Here is a 16,874-nt window from a genome sequence, read left to right as displayed (position 1 = left end):
GAGGACAGTTGTAGCGACACTTCCTGGCATAATATCACAATATCACACCATGCCAGGAGCCGGCAGCGTGATTGTTGATGGCAGCAAAAATCCTTCTTCTCAAGGAAAAGCTGTCCTCAATTCCTGTGCACAGCTTTCCAATAAAGAGCCAAACAAATGTGGAATCCATGTTAGCCCCATACGGCTGGGGCAAGAGAAGATTTCAGGCCCTAAAAACAGAATAATGAGGCATTAAAGTCTGGGGCTGAGGAGGGTAATAATAAGGAGGGGGTTTGGGGGGAAAGGGGACAATAGTTCCTGAGGAAAGACAGAGAGAGAGAGAAGGGGGAGCAGGCGAGATAAGACTGGTGGCTTATCCTAGTTACTGAGGAAGGATTAAGTACTGCACCACTTTGGTTGGGTGAATGCATGTGCACGTATACACACACAAACAGTCTTTCACACACCCTTTCTCTTATTCAATCACCCTCTGAGAACGTACACACATCCAGGCATGTGCTGAGAGGGGTTAAGGAGCTGCGTTGCCCTCTGAGCCAGTCTTACTGGGCTGTAATGACTTTAGAGGATGTCAGACTCTCTTCATCCACCAGTGTAATATAATAAAGCAGAAAGGAGGGGGCTATCTTCTTCAGGCTGCCTCTACTACACCCTCTCTTTTCCCCACCTTCCTTAACTTCATCCACCCAGTAATATCTCTCTGCCCCCTGCACTCCATGATGAAATACTTTGTACTGAATACATTCTTTACCTTGTTCCCCGATTCTACATTCTGACTTGCTTATGTGTTAGGTTCATACAGCCTTCTTCTGCTCTTTGTCTTCCATTTTTCCCAACGCTATGTTTCTCCTCTAGTGTCAGCCATGACAGTGTAGGGTTCTTGAAGTCGTGTGTTGTGACAGCCCCAGTTTCCCTCTCTGCACCTGGGTCAGTTCCCCCCCTCCCCTTCTTCAGGATCCTCTGTTTATCTCTACATCCTCTCTGAAGTATTTATTCTCTTTGTGTTCTCTCTCCATCTGCTTTATCACTGGATCCTGGCTTGGTGATACAGAAAGTGGCTCTTCCTGGGGTTCAAATGGAGACAGCTATAAATAAATAAATACATTTAAAACAAGTGTTTCATTATTCTAATGACAATGGTGCCATACATGTCAGGCCCTTGTTTGGCATCAGTTATCAGTGAACTGACCCTTTGATTTCTGACAGACTGAAATTCACCATCATTTCATTGTGATAATGCAGCCTTACAAAACTAAATGACAAACATTGAAATGAATGAAACAAAGCACCCACCTCTCAGGCTCTTCTTGTTCTTTGCCTCTTCCTCCTTCCTCCATGCTGCGTTTCTTTCCAGCCAGCCGCTTCTCCGAGCTGTGAGTGTTTATGTGTGTAGTCGCTGATTGTAGTGGGGGGTCTAATTCAATTCACCACTAGCCAGTTCTACTTCACATTAACGCAGTTTAATAAAAGACTATTCAATTAGCTAGCCAGCTCCGCCTGAGTGTGTGTTGCGTTGCAGAAACAGAATGGTGAATGTCATTGATGCAGCCCCACACTCCAATTAGGCTCACTGTCGACTTCTCACATATGCAAAGCCAAGTTGGCTGAGAGAAGAGAGAAGGGAAAGAAGGGAGAGAAAAACCAAAGGCAGAGAGAAAGCAGAGGGTAAAAGACTGGCAGTGGCTGAACTCCAAAAAGAAGTAGGTGTGTGTGTGATACAATGTGTGGGTGAGCGTTTTTCCTGTGGCTGAATTCTACAAGTGTCTAACTTTACTTGAATTGATCCCCATTAAGTCTTTACAAAGGGCAGCAGTTTGTCAAAGTCTGACACCACTTCTCGTTTGCCTACACCTTTTCAGCTGGATGAGAGAGAACAGCTGACAAACAGCGTTTCAAGAGCTGAACAAAGGAGACGGAGCAGAGCTGTTAAAAACATATACATTAGGCTCCGTGTCTGACTGTCAAACTCGTCTCCAGCAGACACTACAGGATGTTGGAGAGGTTAAAGACCTGGCAGCAACTCAAAGAAAAGCAAACACCTGCACTTAAGCTATTGGAAGAAAGCATGACAATTACTGTTTGTATGCTGCAGAGTATTGCCGTAACACCCCCCCCCCCCCCCCTCCCCCTCCCCCTCCCCAACATAAGTCACACCCTGCTTTATGCACATTTTCTGCTTCTCTTTGTAGTCAACTGGAACCAGTAATTGTCAAGGACTGGAAATCAATAGTGGCGCATTGTGAGGCGTGAGCAGCCATCTTTCTGACCTCGCAACCATGCAGCTGCCTTTCCTTTCCTTTCAATCAAAGCAATGCCGGTTACCATGGCAACCTCAATCCCGCAATCTTTCTTAGTAATAACGCGGGAAAAGGGAAGGCACAGCACTGGAGGTGCAGGGTTGAGATAGAGTCAGGAGGAGAATGAGAGAGAGAGTAAAAAAAAAAGAAGTATTCTCAAACATAAAACAGGACATAAAGTAACAGACGCCTAGAATATTAACTGGGAGGCAATTTCAGTGATGAGACTCATTCAAATCCAACAAACAACAGCTTCCTTAAAAGAACACAAACATCATCCCCCCCATCAAGATTGTGTTTATCTCATTTCACCGCCAACTCGCATTGAAAACATCTCATAAAGCCTAGTCTTCTTCTTTTTTTTTTTTCACCCATTGTGCTCTCTTATCCGATATATTGGTGAAATATCCCTGATATTTCGGTAATTCCGCCAATTTAATTAAAAGGGGGTGGGTTTCTAATAAAAGCCAAATGGCAGATAGCGGTGCTTGGGCTTTTCAGGAGCTTGTTTAATCAGAGAATTGCTGAATGGGAGAAGGCAATAACAAAGTGAATAGAGGCTGGTATTTGTAAAGAAATGTCAGCGAGAAAGAGGGGATATGAGAGACGCTCTTATGTGGTGCTGTCTTTAATATAGGTAATATGTGGATCGTGTCGGTGGGGTCAGAGCTGCCTAATCCTCTCCTATAGAAGTTGAGTTTATAGCTGGAGGTGTTCACTGACTCACACATAATAAAAAAAACTGGACTGAAAGGGCTGATAAACACGCATATTCACACACCCATTAATTCATGTCTGTGCTCTTTACTTTACTAGATTTCTATAATAGAGCGTTTATTGTATGGATTAGTCTGTGGGCATGTGCGTGTTATGTCGTGATCAATACCATGGTGGCGCGGGAGTCAAACTGTGATCAATAGATTGCTTCTCACAGCTATCGTAAACGAATACACTCTACTGCATTCAACATCGACTATCACTTGTGAGAGTGTGCTTTTATATCCGCTAACAAGTTTACAGGAATATTAGGCGGTCATTACAATTCTGTGCTTCTCTGTTGTGTATATATATATATATAATATGTATGCATTTGTGTATTTGTGTGTGTGTGTGTGAGTGTGTGTGAGAGAGAGAGAGAGAGAGAGAGAGATAACAAGCCTCTGTCATTCCGTGTGTGACCAACCGTCACATATATATAAGTGGCAATGCATTTTAACTGAGGCCCTCCTTTTTTTACGTATACACACACACACATGCACACACACACGCACGCACGCACGCACGCACACACACACACACACACACACACACACACACACACACACACACACACACACACACACACACACACACACACACACACACACACACACACACACACACATACAGGGGGTTAAGTGTCTAAGCACAGAGAGGCGCTGTGAGCTGTAGCTCTGTGTGCTGACCTTCAGGGTTATCTGGAAGGTTCCTCCACACCTTGCTGCTAGCACTAACCCCGGCTGTCACCATGGAAACACAGCTAGCAGGGACAATATGTGGCCTGTCCGGTGTGCACGCAAGAACCTTAACGTGGTGGCATGTATGCAAAACCGGTTAACTATCATGGGAAACACAGTAACAGACAGTAACACATGTGCACACACACACACACACACAGGTTTCTTGTTGCACACTTCACTCCTCATCTGTCCTGCACTTCATTTATCCCTTGTTTTTCCTCTCTCTTTTCCCTTCTCTCTCTTAATGAAACCATGAGCACGGCACAATCAAACCCCTGGGCCTCACTGCATTGACAGAAGGGTGCACACGACCCCATTTTCAGTAGTGGAAGTGTTATTAGCATGAAGTGACAAGACACAGCCATCCGCCACCGCACTGCACGCACACAAACACACATAAGAGAAAAAACCTGCAGTCTCATCACCACCGGATCACTGGGATTTATTTCAGTGATGGCAGGGGTGTGCCAGCGCAACTTGACAATAAATCAACACATCATAAACTCTGAGTGGCATGTCAAGATAATACACTCAAAAAAACAAGGAGGACAGTGAGGGGAAAACAGGAGGGGGTTATTCAGTGATAGTGGGAAAAATAAAACGGTGGATAAATTGGAGGACAAAAAAAAGGCGAGAAAAACACAGATATGTCATCTCTGCTTCTTCATGACTTCTCCTCCTGCTTTCTTTGGGGTCTCTTAGCCGTGATTCGTCAGTGAGCTCTGGAAAAAAGGAAAAGGGGAGAGGGAAGAAGAGAGAGCGTCAAATTATATTGTTTACAAGTACCTAAGGGAAATTCACAAACACAGAATGCATCATGAGATATCAGTCTCACATACTTAGAAAACAGTAGCCACAGTCATCCCGTATATTTCACAAAACTCAAGAAAGTACCACTTCTAAATATTTAAATATCACCCAGGGAAGCTGATCATCTGACACCTCTGAGCCTTTCTACTGTATTCTAAGTCCAACAAGTATTTATCATTCAGCTAGAAACTCATGGGAGATTAACATAGTGCTCTCTTAACAGGCTACGTTTGATATTATATTGTATTGACTGAATTTCTGTCTATTTATCTATGATGAAAATAATGAGCTTCATATTTAACTTAACTTTTGATACAAAGGAAATGCCTAAACACATGCTAATGATGTACTATGGGAGTGTGTAGATAATTTCAGTTCTACCTACCCAATAATGAAAAGGTTCTTTGACTATGGGAGATGTTCTTTACAAACAGAGCTCATTTGTTTAACACTTTTTTTTGAATGGACCAAAGTATTGTTGAATGTTAAGGAAACGCCTGATTAAGTAAACTACAAACGTTTGTACATTGTGTCTACATTTTCCATCAGTCAGTGTTAAAGATAGACTCTGACTGGGGAACAGACACAGACGCATGTTTAAACATATTTATTCACTCTGTAGCGCGGTGACTCATAGCACAGTAGCTGCAGGGAACGTCTGTATTGAAATACAATAAAAACAAAAATAAACCTTAGAGCAAGGCACTTCACTGCAGAAGCAGCAGAGCGGCAGTAATTCCAAATCTACCTGTTCCTTTATTTTATTTCAATTCTTCATTGAATGTTAAAATCCTACATCTTGTCACTGAATTTTCCTAAACTGGATTCTGCCCCTGTTGCCATAGCACCAACGTTTTGTGTGGTGTCAGTACCCGACGAGACAGACTGCTCATGAGGAAGACTTTGAAGTAAGGAGAAAGGGGAAAGCTTGTATAGGTTGAAGGAAATGTGTTGAAAGAACCTCATATGTTTGAGTAATCCAATCTAAGAATCCACTGGTTAAAGTGTCCTGACAAAGCAAAATCAAATAAAAACACAAACAACTGAAACAGTTAGTTCACAAAATTAATCCAATATCAATTATAGAGCATGTTAACCTACATTTAAATCATTTAAAATAAGAAATTTATGATTCCTTTCTAATAATTCCTAGAGACTTTCTTTTGTACGATCCAAATGTCCGGGAGTTCAGGCCCATAAAACTGAAAGCAGCCTCAGCAGGTTTCTTGAGGGACACTTTTGAAACTTTCAAAGAAAGGCAGTGTATGATGTGAGAGTTCACATTAGGACATGAAATGAAAGGTAGTCAATAATATATGAAGGAGCTAAATTATGTAAGGCCTTGAAGATAAGTAGAAGGAGTTTGAATTAATTCTAATAGAGACAGGTAGTGTGATTTTCTTTCTTCGTACAGTATTTGTTCAAATCAAGGCTGCAGCAGTCATTTTTTTTAAAAGGCCGGTAAAGGAGAGTGGCAATTATCTTAGTGGCTGGTAATAAAGGAATAAATGAATCAACATTTCAGCATCACTCTGAAAAAAAAGGACAATAAAAAAAAAAAACAAGCAATCCAAAGAGACAACAGTAGATTTTTCTAAAAGGAATCAGTAGACAACTCACAGAACTTAAGAGTTAATGAGTAACAAAAATAGATGTTATATGAGACGCCTTGCCGGTTTCATGTTTGTGTATCAAAACACTTTTCCAGTTTTTTGGCAAAGTTTGAAAATATTTTTTAGATTTGTCTTTGTGCCTTTATTCAGTTTAAAAATCTCTCATAGTTGATTATGGTTTAGAAAGCCAGCTTACTGGGGTATAAGCAGGATTTGTGTATTCACCTGCTTTTTGCAGGTATCAAATGCAGTTGTTTTAGGCAGATAAGGAAATCGATGGGCAAAACGTCAAACTGGGAAATATACTGCCAATAAAACAAACAAAAAAGGAATAGTAGCATAATAAATATTGTGTTTCCCCTATTTTTGCTTTTTTTTTCAAATCTTTATAAGATCGCCAAATGTGTTTGATACAATAATGTTCACTCTCCCATTACTCTCCACTCCTTGCTTACGTGCACGAGTCGTGTTTGATACCTGCTCTGCATGTCAGAGGGAGAAAAATGTCTGCTTGTACGTCCCTCAATTGAGCTGCAAGGTCTCATATTAAAGATGACCCTTCTTGTGATATTGTTATAATAGTTTTGTCCATGTTTCTCTGCACTCTTGGTCTTGGGTCATTGCGTTATGCTCAGCCATAAACAAACCTCAACGCGGCTCACCTTTAAGGTTAACAGAATATCAAATGGAACTTTTCAAAACGGTGTGAGCGGGGTTAATTGGATGTCTCTATTAAACGTGCTGCTGATGAAAAAGCTTCGGTCAAAATAGCAAAAACGGACAAAGAGAAATGAAAAGAGACAAAGGCCAATAGTATTTAGAGAGAAGATGTGCGGGTGTGTAGGCTGTGTGTGTGTATGAAGAAGTGACGAAAATGAGGTGATCAGATTGATTTCTCAGCTAGATTAACAAGTTAACGCTTACAGCCCCAGAACAAACCCTGAAATATGCTGGAGAACGTTTAAACACAGGTACAGCGTCATTGTTTGCAGGGTTTTTCCTGCATATAGAATTCTTTGGCGCCCCCCAAAGAGGTTTTACCCAGCGCCAAAGGAAAATCACGAGCGCCAAAAGAAAAAAAAGACGATTCAAATTGCAAATCAAATCCTCCCTGAATGTATGTTACAAATATCAATACATCAAACGACTGTTGAACAAGCAGAACATAAACTTAAATACGACGTCTCTGACTTCTAGCAGTCATCTAGTCATCCGTTTACGCATGCGGCTCACGCTGGATAGCCAGCCAATGCACTGTTTGTTTGTTTCTTTTGACTTGGTCCGGACGCTCCGCTGACAACCACAAGCGCTATATGCAGGTTGATTTTCAAGAGCAATCCACTTCATGGCAGTAAATATTAACCCAACAGTCATATTAAAACTATACTAAACCACGTATGATGTAGCTGCGGCTACTTGTCCCTGCTCCTCTGCTGTCTGCAGATGGGTCATCGCGGGGGCACGCCGAGACACGACACACCAACATACATGGCTGCAAACGCACACACACACACCAGAACGCCAACCACCGCGCGCACCTGTTTACTTGTCGTGCAACTGTGCAACGGAACACGGTTGATCCGCGATCCATATGGACCGAGTCTGGAACGCACGTTCAACTTTTCTCCGTTCACTTCCACCGTGTCTGCTTTTATCAACAATCAATAACTTAACTACCGTAACGTCAGCCAGCTGTAGTCTGTGAACTTCTCCACACAGACTGTCAAACAGCGCTGCGTTATAGCCAGCAAATATATTTTTATTATTTCTCAAGTTCCTGATCTGATCAAATGATCCAAATTATCTGTGACTTAAATCTGTGACACATTTTATTATTTTGTAGGAAGTCAAAGGAAAAAAATATTATTATTATTATACCAGATTTAATTGGGGTTTCAGTAACTTAAGCATTTTGCTAATATTCTTTATAAAATGGTCAGAAATAACAGGAAATGCACAGATTTCTGTCAAATAAGGTAATACAGACTCAGACTATACTGTTATATGCGGGTTGAACGTTTACTACAGCGCGTATAGTCACCCCCCAAAGGCCCATTCTGAGCCAGGAAAAACCCTGTGTTTGTACTTGAATTATAGAATTATACAGCCTTGTGTTTCTCCATTGTTAAAACATGCATATCAGTCGGGCTCTACTATTTTATTCTTTAGCTGCAGTGCTATTTGCCGTCTGCTTGTGGTGGGCATTACCCCGACTTGTTTTTTTCGAGGTGGGAACAAAACAAAACACTTAGCTTCTTTTATAATGACAGAAAATTGAGCTGTTGCATGTTGTGATTACGTTCTCTCAAGCTCTGAAGCTTGCTGTGCGGTGCGCACTGAGCTGGAGTAAATTGTGATTTGCGAGAGTGAGTCGCACGTTGGGCAGAGAGGTGAACAGTACCAAGACGGCCTTGAAGAAATTTCATTCTTGCCTGATAATGAATTAACAATAGCGTTTTTAGTTGGGTTTTTTTGTGCATTTTATTGCTTTTAAATGTATCATATTTGGCTGGGATGTTAACAACCAAAAAAAAGAGAGAAAAGTCTAGCATTAACTCAAGAGTATAAAATCTTTAAGGTCAACCTACATACAAACAGAGTCCCTTGAAAAGACACAGGGCGACTGAGTGTTCCTGAAGCTTCAGCTTGGGGCCGCCGGGTGGGCTAGTTGGCATGCTAACTACCACTCGGTGCTCGGCTGGCAGACAGATATGCCGGTGGGCAGGTTAGCTGTTCACTTGCCAAGTGCATCCGAGGGCATCGCGGCCTGTGCCATTGAATTGGAGATGAGCTGCAAATGTGACAAGGGGATTTAGCTTTACTGTTCCACTCACGTCCAATGATATGAAGGGGGGCAGTGTGTGTCTGCATATGTGCATGAAAAGACAGAATTTCAGGTGAAAAAAGTTCTGTTTGTGTGTGCAGGAGTTTAAGCTTGCATTAAAGTGTGCAGGGGCGTGAATGTGTGTGTGTGTGGGAATTGCAACATTTAGATACAGCAGTGTGATGGTACATTGTGCCTCATGCATAGTGTATGAAATAGTTCCTGAATTTCAAACTGACCCCTAGCACCTCCCACAGTACACACAGTTCAATTTGGTGCCCCAGGTCCAATTTTGGACAACTGCCATCCACACTTAGATGATTTAGAGAACGGAAAAAGCTTTTTATGCATGTCACCTTGGGCGGAGAGGGCAGCCAAATATTCAAGCTCAGAGTCTGCACTGAATTTCATTAGTTAACAGTACTTTAGGTACACCACGATCGAGCTTTGTTTAATCTAATGTATATTACAGAATGTATCCTGTCTGCATGGAGGTCAGAATATTCAGTTTTTTCTATTGAAAGTGTTGTAGAGGGGCATTTTAAACTTCACGACCATTTCCGAGGCGGTAGTTTGAGCTGTTGTTTAACTTCACTTTCTTTTTTACTGAGAGGTTCTTCTAATATTTTGCTCAGCTCATTAATGTCAGGTGGATGCTTTACTCTGCAGTCAGAAAGATGATCATCTCTACTAAAGCATATACAGTATATCAGGTAGAGAAATGTAGTGTTCAAAATATTATTTTCTCAAAATAGGTCACGCAATATTTATTTAAATATCATTCATAACAAATGAGAATATAACTAAAGCAAAGGCTAACATAGAAAAAGAAAACTGTATATGCAATAACCAATACACAAGCTGTACAACAGTGTGACAAACTGGTGAAGGGACAAATTAACTACTAATGATGCATCCGCAGGACCCCGTATTGAAGCCATGTAAGGGTTGGGTAACAAGACCAGTGGAGTCTGACACTTTACCCTTTTAGCTCCAAATCAATTAAACAGTGAATTCTGCCAAAAGTGACTCGATTAGCTGCTCGACATGTTACACTACTAACTTACAAACTAACTTCCACAAACAGGTTTTTTTAATAACTCTGATGGACTTTTCTACAACAGACACTTAGAGAAACGACACAGATTGGACAAACTCTGAAAACATGCAGACAGACAGAAGGACAGACGGAAATTGTGGATTCTTGGAGGGAATTTTCTTTTTAGATAGACACACTCACATATTCTAATTTTCTTATTTTGGATTCTAAATTAAAAAAAAAACAAAACCTAATAATTCAGTAGCAGTTCCCACTTCCTTATGCAGCGGTCTTTGACGTAACATACGCTGTTTCCTTGGCAACGATAAACATTCTGTGTCTGACATGGCGGTCACAAAATGTATTTTTAATTGCATTTTTAAAGCTTTGGAATCTACTGATCTACAGTATATCACTGCTCAACATTATCTGGCAGTAATATCATGGTGATGCCAAAAATAACCATAATGTATTTTTTTCTTGTCTTTTCACACTTCTTCTCTGGTTCATCATCACTGACTCTTGCTGAGATAGAAAAGATTAGGTTAAAAACACACACTAGCAGTGATTCACAGACAAGTGAGCACAACATACAGACACACAAAGACATGTTTTCTTCCACTTTCTTCCACCAGTTTCCATCCAATTAGTGAGCAGAAGATTGAATGTTGTGTTTGTTGACCAGGAATCAACTTTGAATGGCAGCAGCGTAGAAGCAACAGTGTGCACACACTGAGTCTGTTCAGACTTCTCCAGTCAGACGCTAATGACAAACATACAGACAGCAGACCTTCAATACATCTGTATTAAATATAGGTGGACGCTCACATGTACACATACTCCCATACACAAACACACTTGCCTCGCTCACTTGCCTTTTCTCTGTGAAAAACAAAAATAATAGACAAGAAGAAAATCAATAACTGTCTTCTTTGCTCAGTCCTAACAGCACTCAGTTCTCTGCCTCTCTCTGGAGGAACCGAGACAGTTGCCAGGCAGGACTGTCAATCAGACGCTCGCAGAGTGGCCGAGGCTATAGCTGCTTTATAAACACAGACTTTCACTGATTACACAGTCAGTAGGAAAGCCAGACAGTTAATCAGGCAGTCAGTTGAAGGAGCCTCTTAGTCCGTCAGTCAGCTAGTTGGTTACACATAAAGGAACATCTATTTGTTCAATCAGTCACTCTGTACATTGGTTGGTTGGTCTTTTGGTTTGACCAAGATGGATCGACACAAAATGTACATTTTCTAAAGCTAATGTAGATTTTTTTTTAATAAAAATGTGCACACTGACCTTAAATATCCATAACGACAAAAAGTAAGACATTTAAAAGCTCTGCTTTCAAATAACTGAAAAAGCTTTTCCAAAAATATTTTCATTGTCAAACTGCTGAAAATTATGTAAATGCCAAAAATAATTTTCAAATAAAGACAGTTTGTGCCGAGCCAAGCGAATTGCACAATAACTAAAACAAGAACGTTAGAAAATATAGAAGCTATCAGGTCAACAGGGGCAGGTATTTAACACAGAACTGGTTGATTTTGGGTGGAGTAAATACACTGTTTAAACATGGCTGTAGTCTCAGTGACCCATTGGTTTCTGTAGAGGCGTTATGAAGCCTTATGATGACTGCAAACAGGTGGAGCTGAGGTGGGGCTTAAGCCTATGGGTAAACAGATGCAACACGCCCATCTGTCAGTCAACTCAACCATGCCCTCAGTTTTGCAAATTCACAGAGCAGCACCTCAGCCTTTAAGTGAGTGAGTGCCTTTGTCCTTATTTATCCCAACACCTTCTTTGTACCCAAATGAAGACACACGATGGCCTAAAGGAGGACCAATCACGTTACAGAGATGGCGGTCAGTGGGGTGTAGCATCATGGATCAGATGTTAAGCTGGATTCTGATAGACTGTTCTATAGATTTAAGAGTAAGAGGGAGACAGAAAGGGAGGGGGACTGTTGGGAGAAGATGGGAGGGAGGGAGGGAAGGACAGCTCATCTTTATGTGGCCTGTGTGTTCAAGGGGTGGTCGCCTTGGAGATGATGGATGTGAAGGAGAGGTGGGATGGAAGGAGAGAGACATAAAGAGACAGAAAAGATGTGAGCTTGCACGCAGGAGTGTGTTTGTGTGGGCAATATATATATGGGCATAAGGTATTCATAACAAAGGTGTATGTCAATATTTATTTTCATGATGTGTCGCCAAAGCACTTTAATGGTAAGAACAGAAAATATCTGTGTCTGGAAATAAGTCACACGAATAATAATAGTGATCATTAGAAGGAAAATGGCACCCCACAAAGTTACTGTATCATCAATGTAGGGGGAATGCAGGTTTACTGTAAAGGAGATATTAATGATTGTGAACTGTCTGTGTGTGTGTGTGTGTGTGTGTGTGTGTGTGTATGTGTGTGTGTGTGTGTGTGTGTGTGTGTGTGTGTGTGTGTGTATGTATCTGTGTGTGTGTGTGTGTGTGTGTGTGTGTGTGTGTGTGTGTGTGTGTGTGTGTGTGTATGCGCTTCAGAGCAGGTTACTGCAGAATAGAGAGGCTCTGTTATCAGTTCAGAGTTAGAAGAAAGGGGCTTACCACTTTCAACTTCAACCATTGCCATACACATGCATCAACAAACACAGAAACAATAACTTGTATTTTCTTATTTTGTATTTATTTCAAGATCCAAAAATCATATTTTTCTTCTCTTGTTCCTCCAGCAGGAGAGGTTGACAGACCTTCCTCCTCTCCCCTTTCTTCTTCCCTCAATAATTTTGTTGTTTTTCCCCCCTCCCTCTTTCAGACCGACTGCTTTTCTCTTTATTTATCCTCTCTCCATTCCTCCCATCATCCACTCACTCCTGTATCTCTCTTCTTACAGTTTTCTATTAACCCTTCTTCCCTGACAGGCACTCTTAAGCCTCTTTCTCCCAGACTTTTCCTCTCTTTCATCAGTCTCCATCCATTTTCCCCTTTGACAGACACCTTCTGTTCCTCTTTCATCCCATGCAACAGGACTCATCCTTGGTTTTTTTTCTCTCTTTCGTTCAAAATGGCAGAATTTCTCCTTTTCCTATCAATCAAATTCTTAACCCGGATAAACAGGTAAGTGTGAAGACGTCTTGATGTATTGTATCTGAGATTTGCTATAGGACCAGAAGTCGGGGTAATGGAGGAGTAAAATGGTCTGCCATTACTGAAGCCATTCAGTTCTTTTTTTCCCCCCAAGAAGAATGCAGGTCTTAACATTTCCTTAGGACTGAATGTTGTCTGAGGGAGCTTAAGATTGTACTGGCACACCATTTTGAAAAATACATTGGTTGTTTAGTGTGTAGTTAAAAGAGACTGGAGTGGGAAATGTCAACTGAAATGTTTTTTGAAGAGAAGTGCTAGACAGATACAGAAGATTCACAGACACACACAAACAACTGAACATGGGAGCAGAAGGACAACACCAACAGCACAGCTGATGGAGGTGACATTAAGAGAGAAAACCTGAACACAGCAGATCCATCTGTAAATCCATGCACTTCAAACTCCTACTATTTTTTCTTCCTATAACAGCCTGCCAAATTAACAACCACAATATGTGTGTTTTTAAAATCCTTTTGAGATGATCTCAAAAAAGGAAGATGTTGTTGTGGACTAACTCCACTCACAATGAAGACAACCACTGGTGCATAATGTGTTCCCTTTTCTCAATCAGTTTACCATCAGAAATGTAACCTTTAAGCTTACTAGAGTCATGACGAACACAATAAATCTAAATAGATCATTTAACAATATGTTACTTCTTTGATTAATCCTTTTGTCCAAAGAATGTGTGAAAATATAACCCAAACTCACAACACAAGTTCATAGGCAAGTTGTGGTATTTTGTCAATCCACATATAATTTCATTAAGTTCAAATCAAAAAAGGATACAGCCTTGAATGGCAATATTTTGGGGGCAGTTATGTATAAAGACACCAATTTCAGATCTTTTATACATAATTGTGGTAATGTTATGATTACAAATCAAACTTTTGGGTTATGGAACAATTGAAACCATTGCTGTGAAGTTCACTGGATGTTGCTGAGTTTTACTGTGAGTACAACAGATGGTAAGAAGTTGGTTTCAAAAAAGGCAAAATCATCATTCAACTATAATTTGAGTTTGATGTTTAAACTCAAATACAAGCTCAGTTTGTCCATTGCATGCAACACTTTTGATCTTCGGTTAGGTATCTGCTTTGGTGTCCCGTTTTGCAGCAAAAAATACTTTACATATGTTTTTATCAATATAATATTTGGGGGAATTTTTTTGGTAGCTGAAATGAGGCTTGTTATAGTTATAATACATCAAGTCAATACTAAGCAAAAATATTTCAATAACATTAATACACTTAAATCTACGTCAACTATTCAGCAAAAATAGTTTTTCAAAAATGTAGAAGGAGATTCAAGAAGATTTCATAGATTGGGTCTTAGGACAGACTGAACTCTCTGGTAGGTAATGATTAAGTTTTACATGTTCTTAATTCTCAAGTTTCCAACTACAGAGGAATTCTTTGTTGCCATTACAAACACAACTCTTAACTCCTTCTCTTTTACAGTCCCACAGAATAGTACACAAATATCTTCATCTATGTGTTGATAACTTTACAATCCAGCAGCTTGAAGGTTGTTGACAAACTGGAAAAAAACTAATGGGACATAGCTATTATCAACTCCCATGTTTACACCTGCCCAGTTTGTAGGCTACAAGTTGCCTAAATAAAAACATAGTTGAAGACTTTCCACAACTAAATGTACGGGGAGGAAATTTCACAGGTAACTTATTCTTAATATGCAATTCAATCTGTCTTGTCTGGGTTTTTTTTCATTAAATAGGGTGTGTTTCTATTTTTTTTTTAGTATCAGCCCCCCATCGGGTTCATCAACATCTTCCATGTATTCTGTTTACCTGTTGAGAACTGCCATCTGTATCAAACAGTTAATGCCCTATTTAAAGGCTATAATACAGAATCAACAGCTTTCTGATTAAATCTTTAAATAGCTCCAAATACTTTAATACAACATACCTTTTTTGGTCTCAGCAGTGCCCCATAAGCTTTGTGAGATCAACGCAGGACCTGAGTGGCACTTAACCAAGCATCTCAGAGGGCATGCACACACTCATGCCTCAGGGTACACAAATACTCTGTTCAGGGGACCGACACATTTAAGTGGGCTAAGTATGTGGGATGCAGTAGCAAGTGTTGCTGAGATGTCATTGGACCCTTGCTAATGGCATTAAATGGCACAGCACTAGCATTAGCATTCTGCAGAAGGCTGAGGCCTTGGAGTGTTGCGGAGGAAGAGTGGGGGTGACACTTACAGTAAGTGGTGGTTGGAGAAACGTTTGTTCTTGAATGTGACTTTGAGGACGATTGTGTTTTGTTTGACTCAGTAGAAGGTTGAAAGAGAGACAAGATTATGAGAGGTATAAGGTGGACTAGTTAAACTCTCCGATGGGCTTAAATGCTCACAAAGAGTGTCAAAAACCTCCAATGACAGTGACAATATATGAGAAGCTGTCAAGGACCAAAAGAGCGAACGCTTACAAAATCCTCACGGTAACACAGGCCTTGGTGGGCTGACATTTACCCTGCATCCCTACAATCACACACTCACATAAAAACACTCTTACACACAAGGTCCCATATGCATGACAATGGCCTAACTAGAGACTCTTACAGGAGAGAGAGACAGAAGTGATAGCTGAGAGGAGGTGCAAGGCCACATCCTGAGGCTAACTGTCTTTAATGGATGGCTGAGGGCCATGTGTGAGAAAATGTGTGTGTATGCATGCATAAATCATAAAACATAAAAGAACTTTTGAGTGACATATAAGGAAGGCTGTGCCACTGTAGATAGTGGGTTGGGTGCACTTCAAGTCGGGAGACAGAAGAAGTGAGATAGATACGTTAGTGATGTTCAGATCAAGACTCTGGTGGAGAAAAAGAGAGATAAGCGGGTCACTGGTTTCATCGGCAGATTGATTGACAAACAGGCAGGCTGACAGAATGGAAGATATATACAGTAAAGCCTTCATGAATACACTTATGGGAAGTCATTTAAGTCTGCAGTAGCTTGGAAGTCTTTTAATTGACACAAGCTCAGACGGTAGGCACCTTCTGCTTTGTTTGTCATACCCAAACTGTATCTTTGCTTACACTTCTTAAAGTGACAGGCAAATTTAAAAAGTACATAAAGACTGTAACAAAACCAGTTTTAGGCTGACAGATGGTATTTGATAAACGTCAAGCGGGACAAAAGAGAGAAAGATAACTATATTTATGAAAAGCATGAACCATAAGGTATCAGCTTCAGACAAAGATTCATTTCAGCATTCTCCCTTTAATCACAGAGAAGAATGCTTTGCTTTAGAAAATCTTTACAAGCACATAGAGATAACAAAAGAACAGAGCTTTTAAGCTGTCGGGGGGTTTTCACCATGTAGGCTAGAAGCTTTGCTGTCTATTGAGCAGTCATGTTATTGTGGCGTTTATGTCTTTTCTTACTCACTTGCTGTCTTTTCTCTCCATGAACTTCATTTTGCTTCCAACTTATACAAAAAAAAAGAAAAGAAAAAAGCTTTTTCAAAGTGCATCTTAAAAATATTTTTGGTCGCTTATGCTGTCTTTCAGTTCTGCAGAGAAGAGGCATCTTTTATGTAACATACTTCCTCAAAGTTTTGTTTCTAAATATATATATTGTTTTTAAATATATTTTTAATGTATAAAAAATGAAATAATGACCTACATGATAAACAAAT

At 40.4% G+C, this 16,874-nt stretch overlaps 1 protein-coding gene across 3 annotated transcripts in view; it reads right to left on the bottom strand.

Moving 5' to 3' along the window:
- The window catches only part of LOC132977512 (MICOS complex subunit mic25a-like), a 291,593-nt gene that overhangs the window by 223,156 nt on the left and 51,563 nt on the right, over positions 1-16,874 (bottom strand). For 2 of the 3 annotated variants that reach the window (XM_061042129.1, XM_061042132.1), the window contains one exon: positions 4,219-4,515. In XM_061042129.1, the coding sequence (XP_060898112.1) occupies positions 4,492-4,515 (24 nt within the window). In that variant the 3' untranslated portion in view covers positions 4,219-4,491. Of the gene's footprint in view, positions 1-4,218; positions 4,516-16,874 lie in introns of those variants that run through there. The other variant, XM_061042130.1, reaches the window with a different exon arrangement.

This window comes from Labrus mixtus, chromosome 7, assembly GCF_963584025.1.
Source record: "Labrus mixtus chromosome 7, fLabMix1.1, whole genome shotgun sequence".
Taxonomy (NCBI): Eukaryota; Metazoa; Chordata; class Actinopteri; order Labriformes; family Labridae; genus Labrus; species Labrus mixtus.
This window is presented reverse-complemented; position numbering and strand designations above follow the sequence as displayed.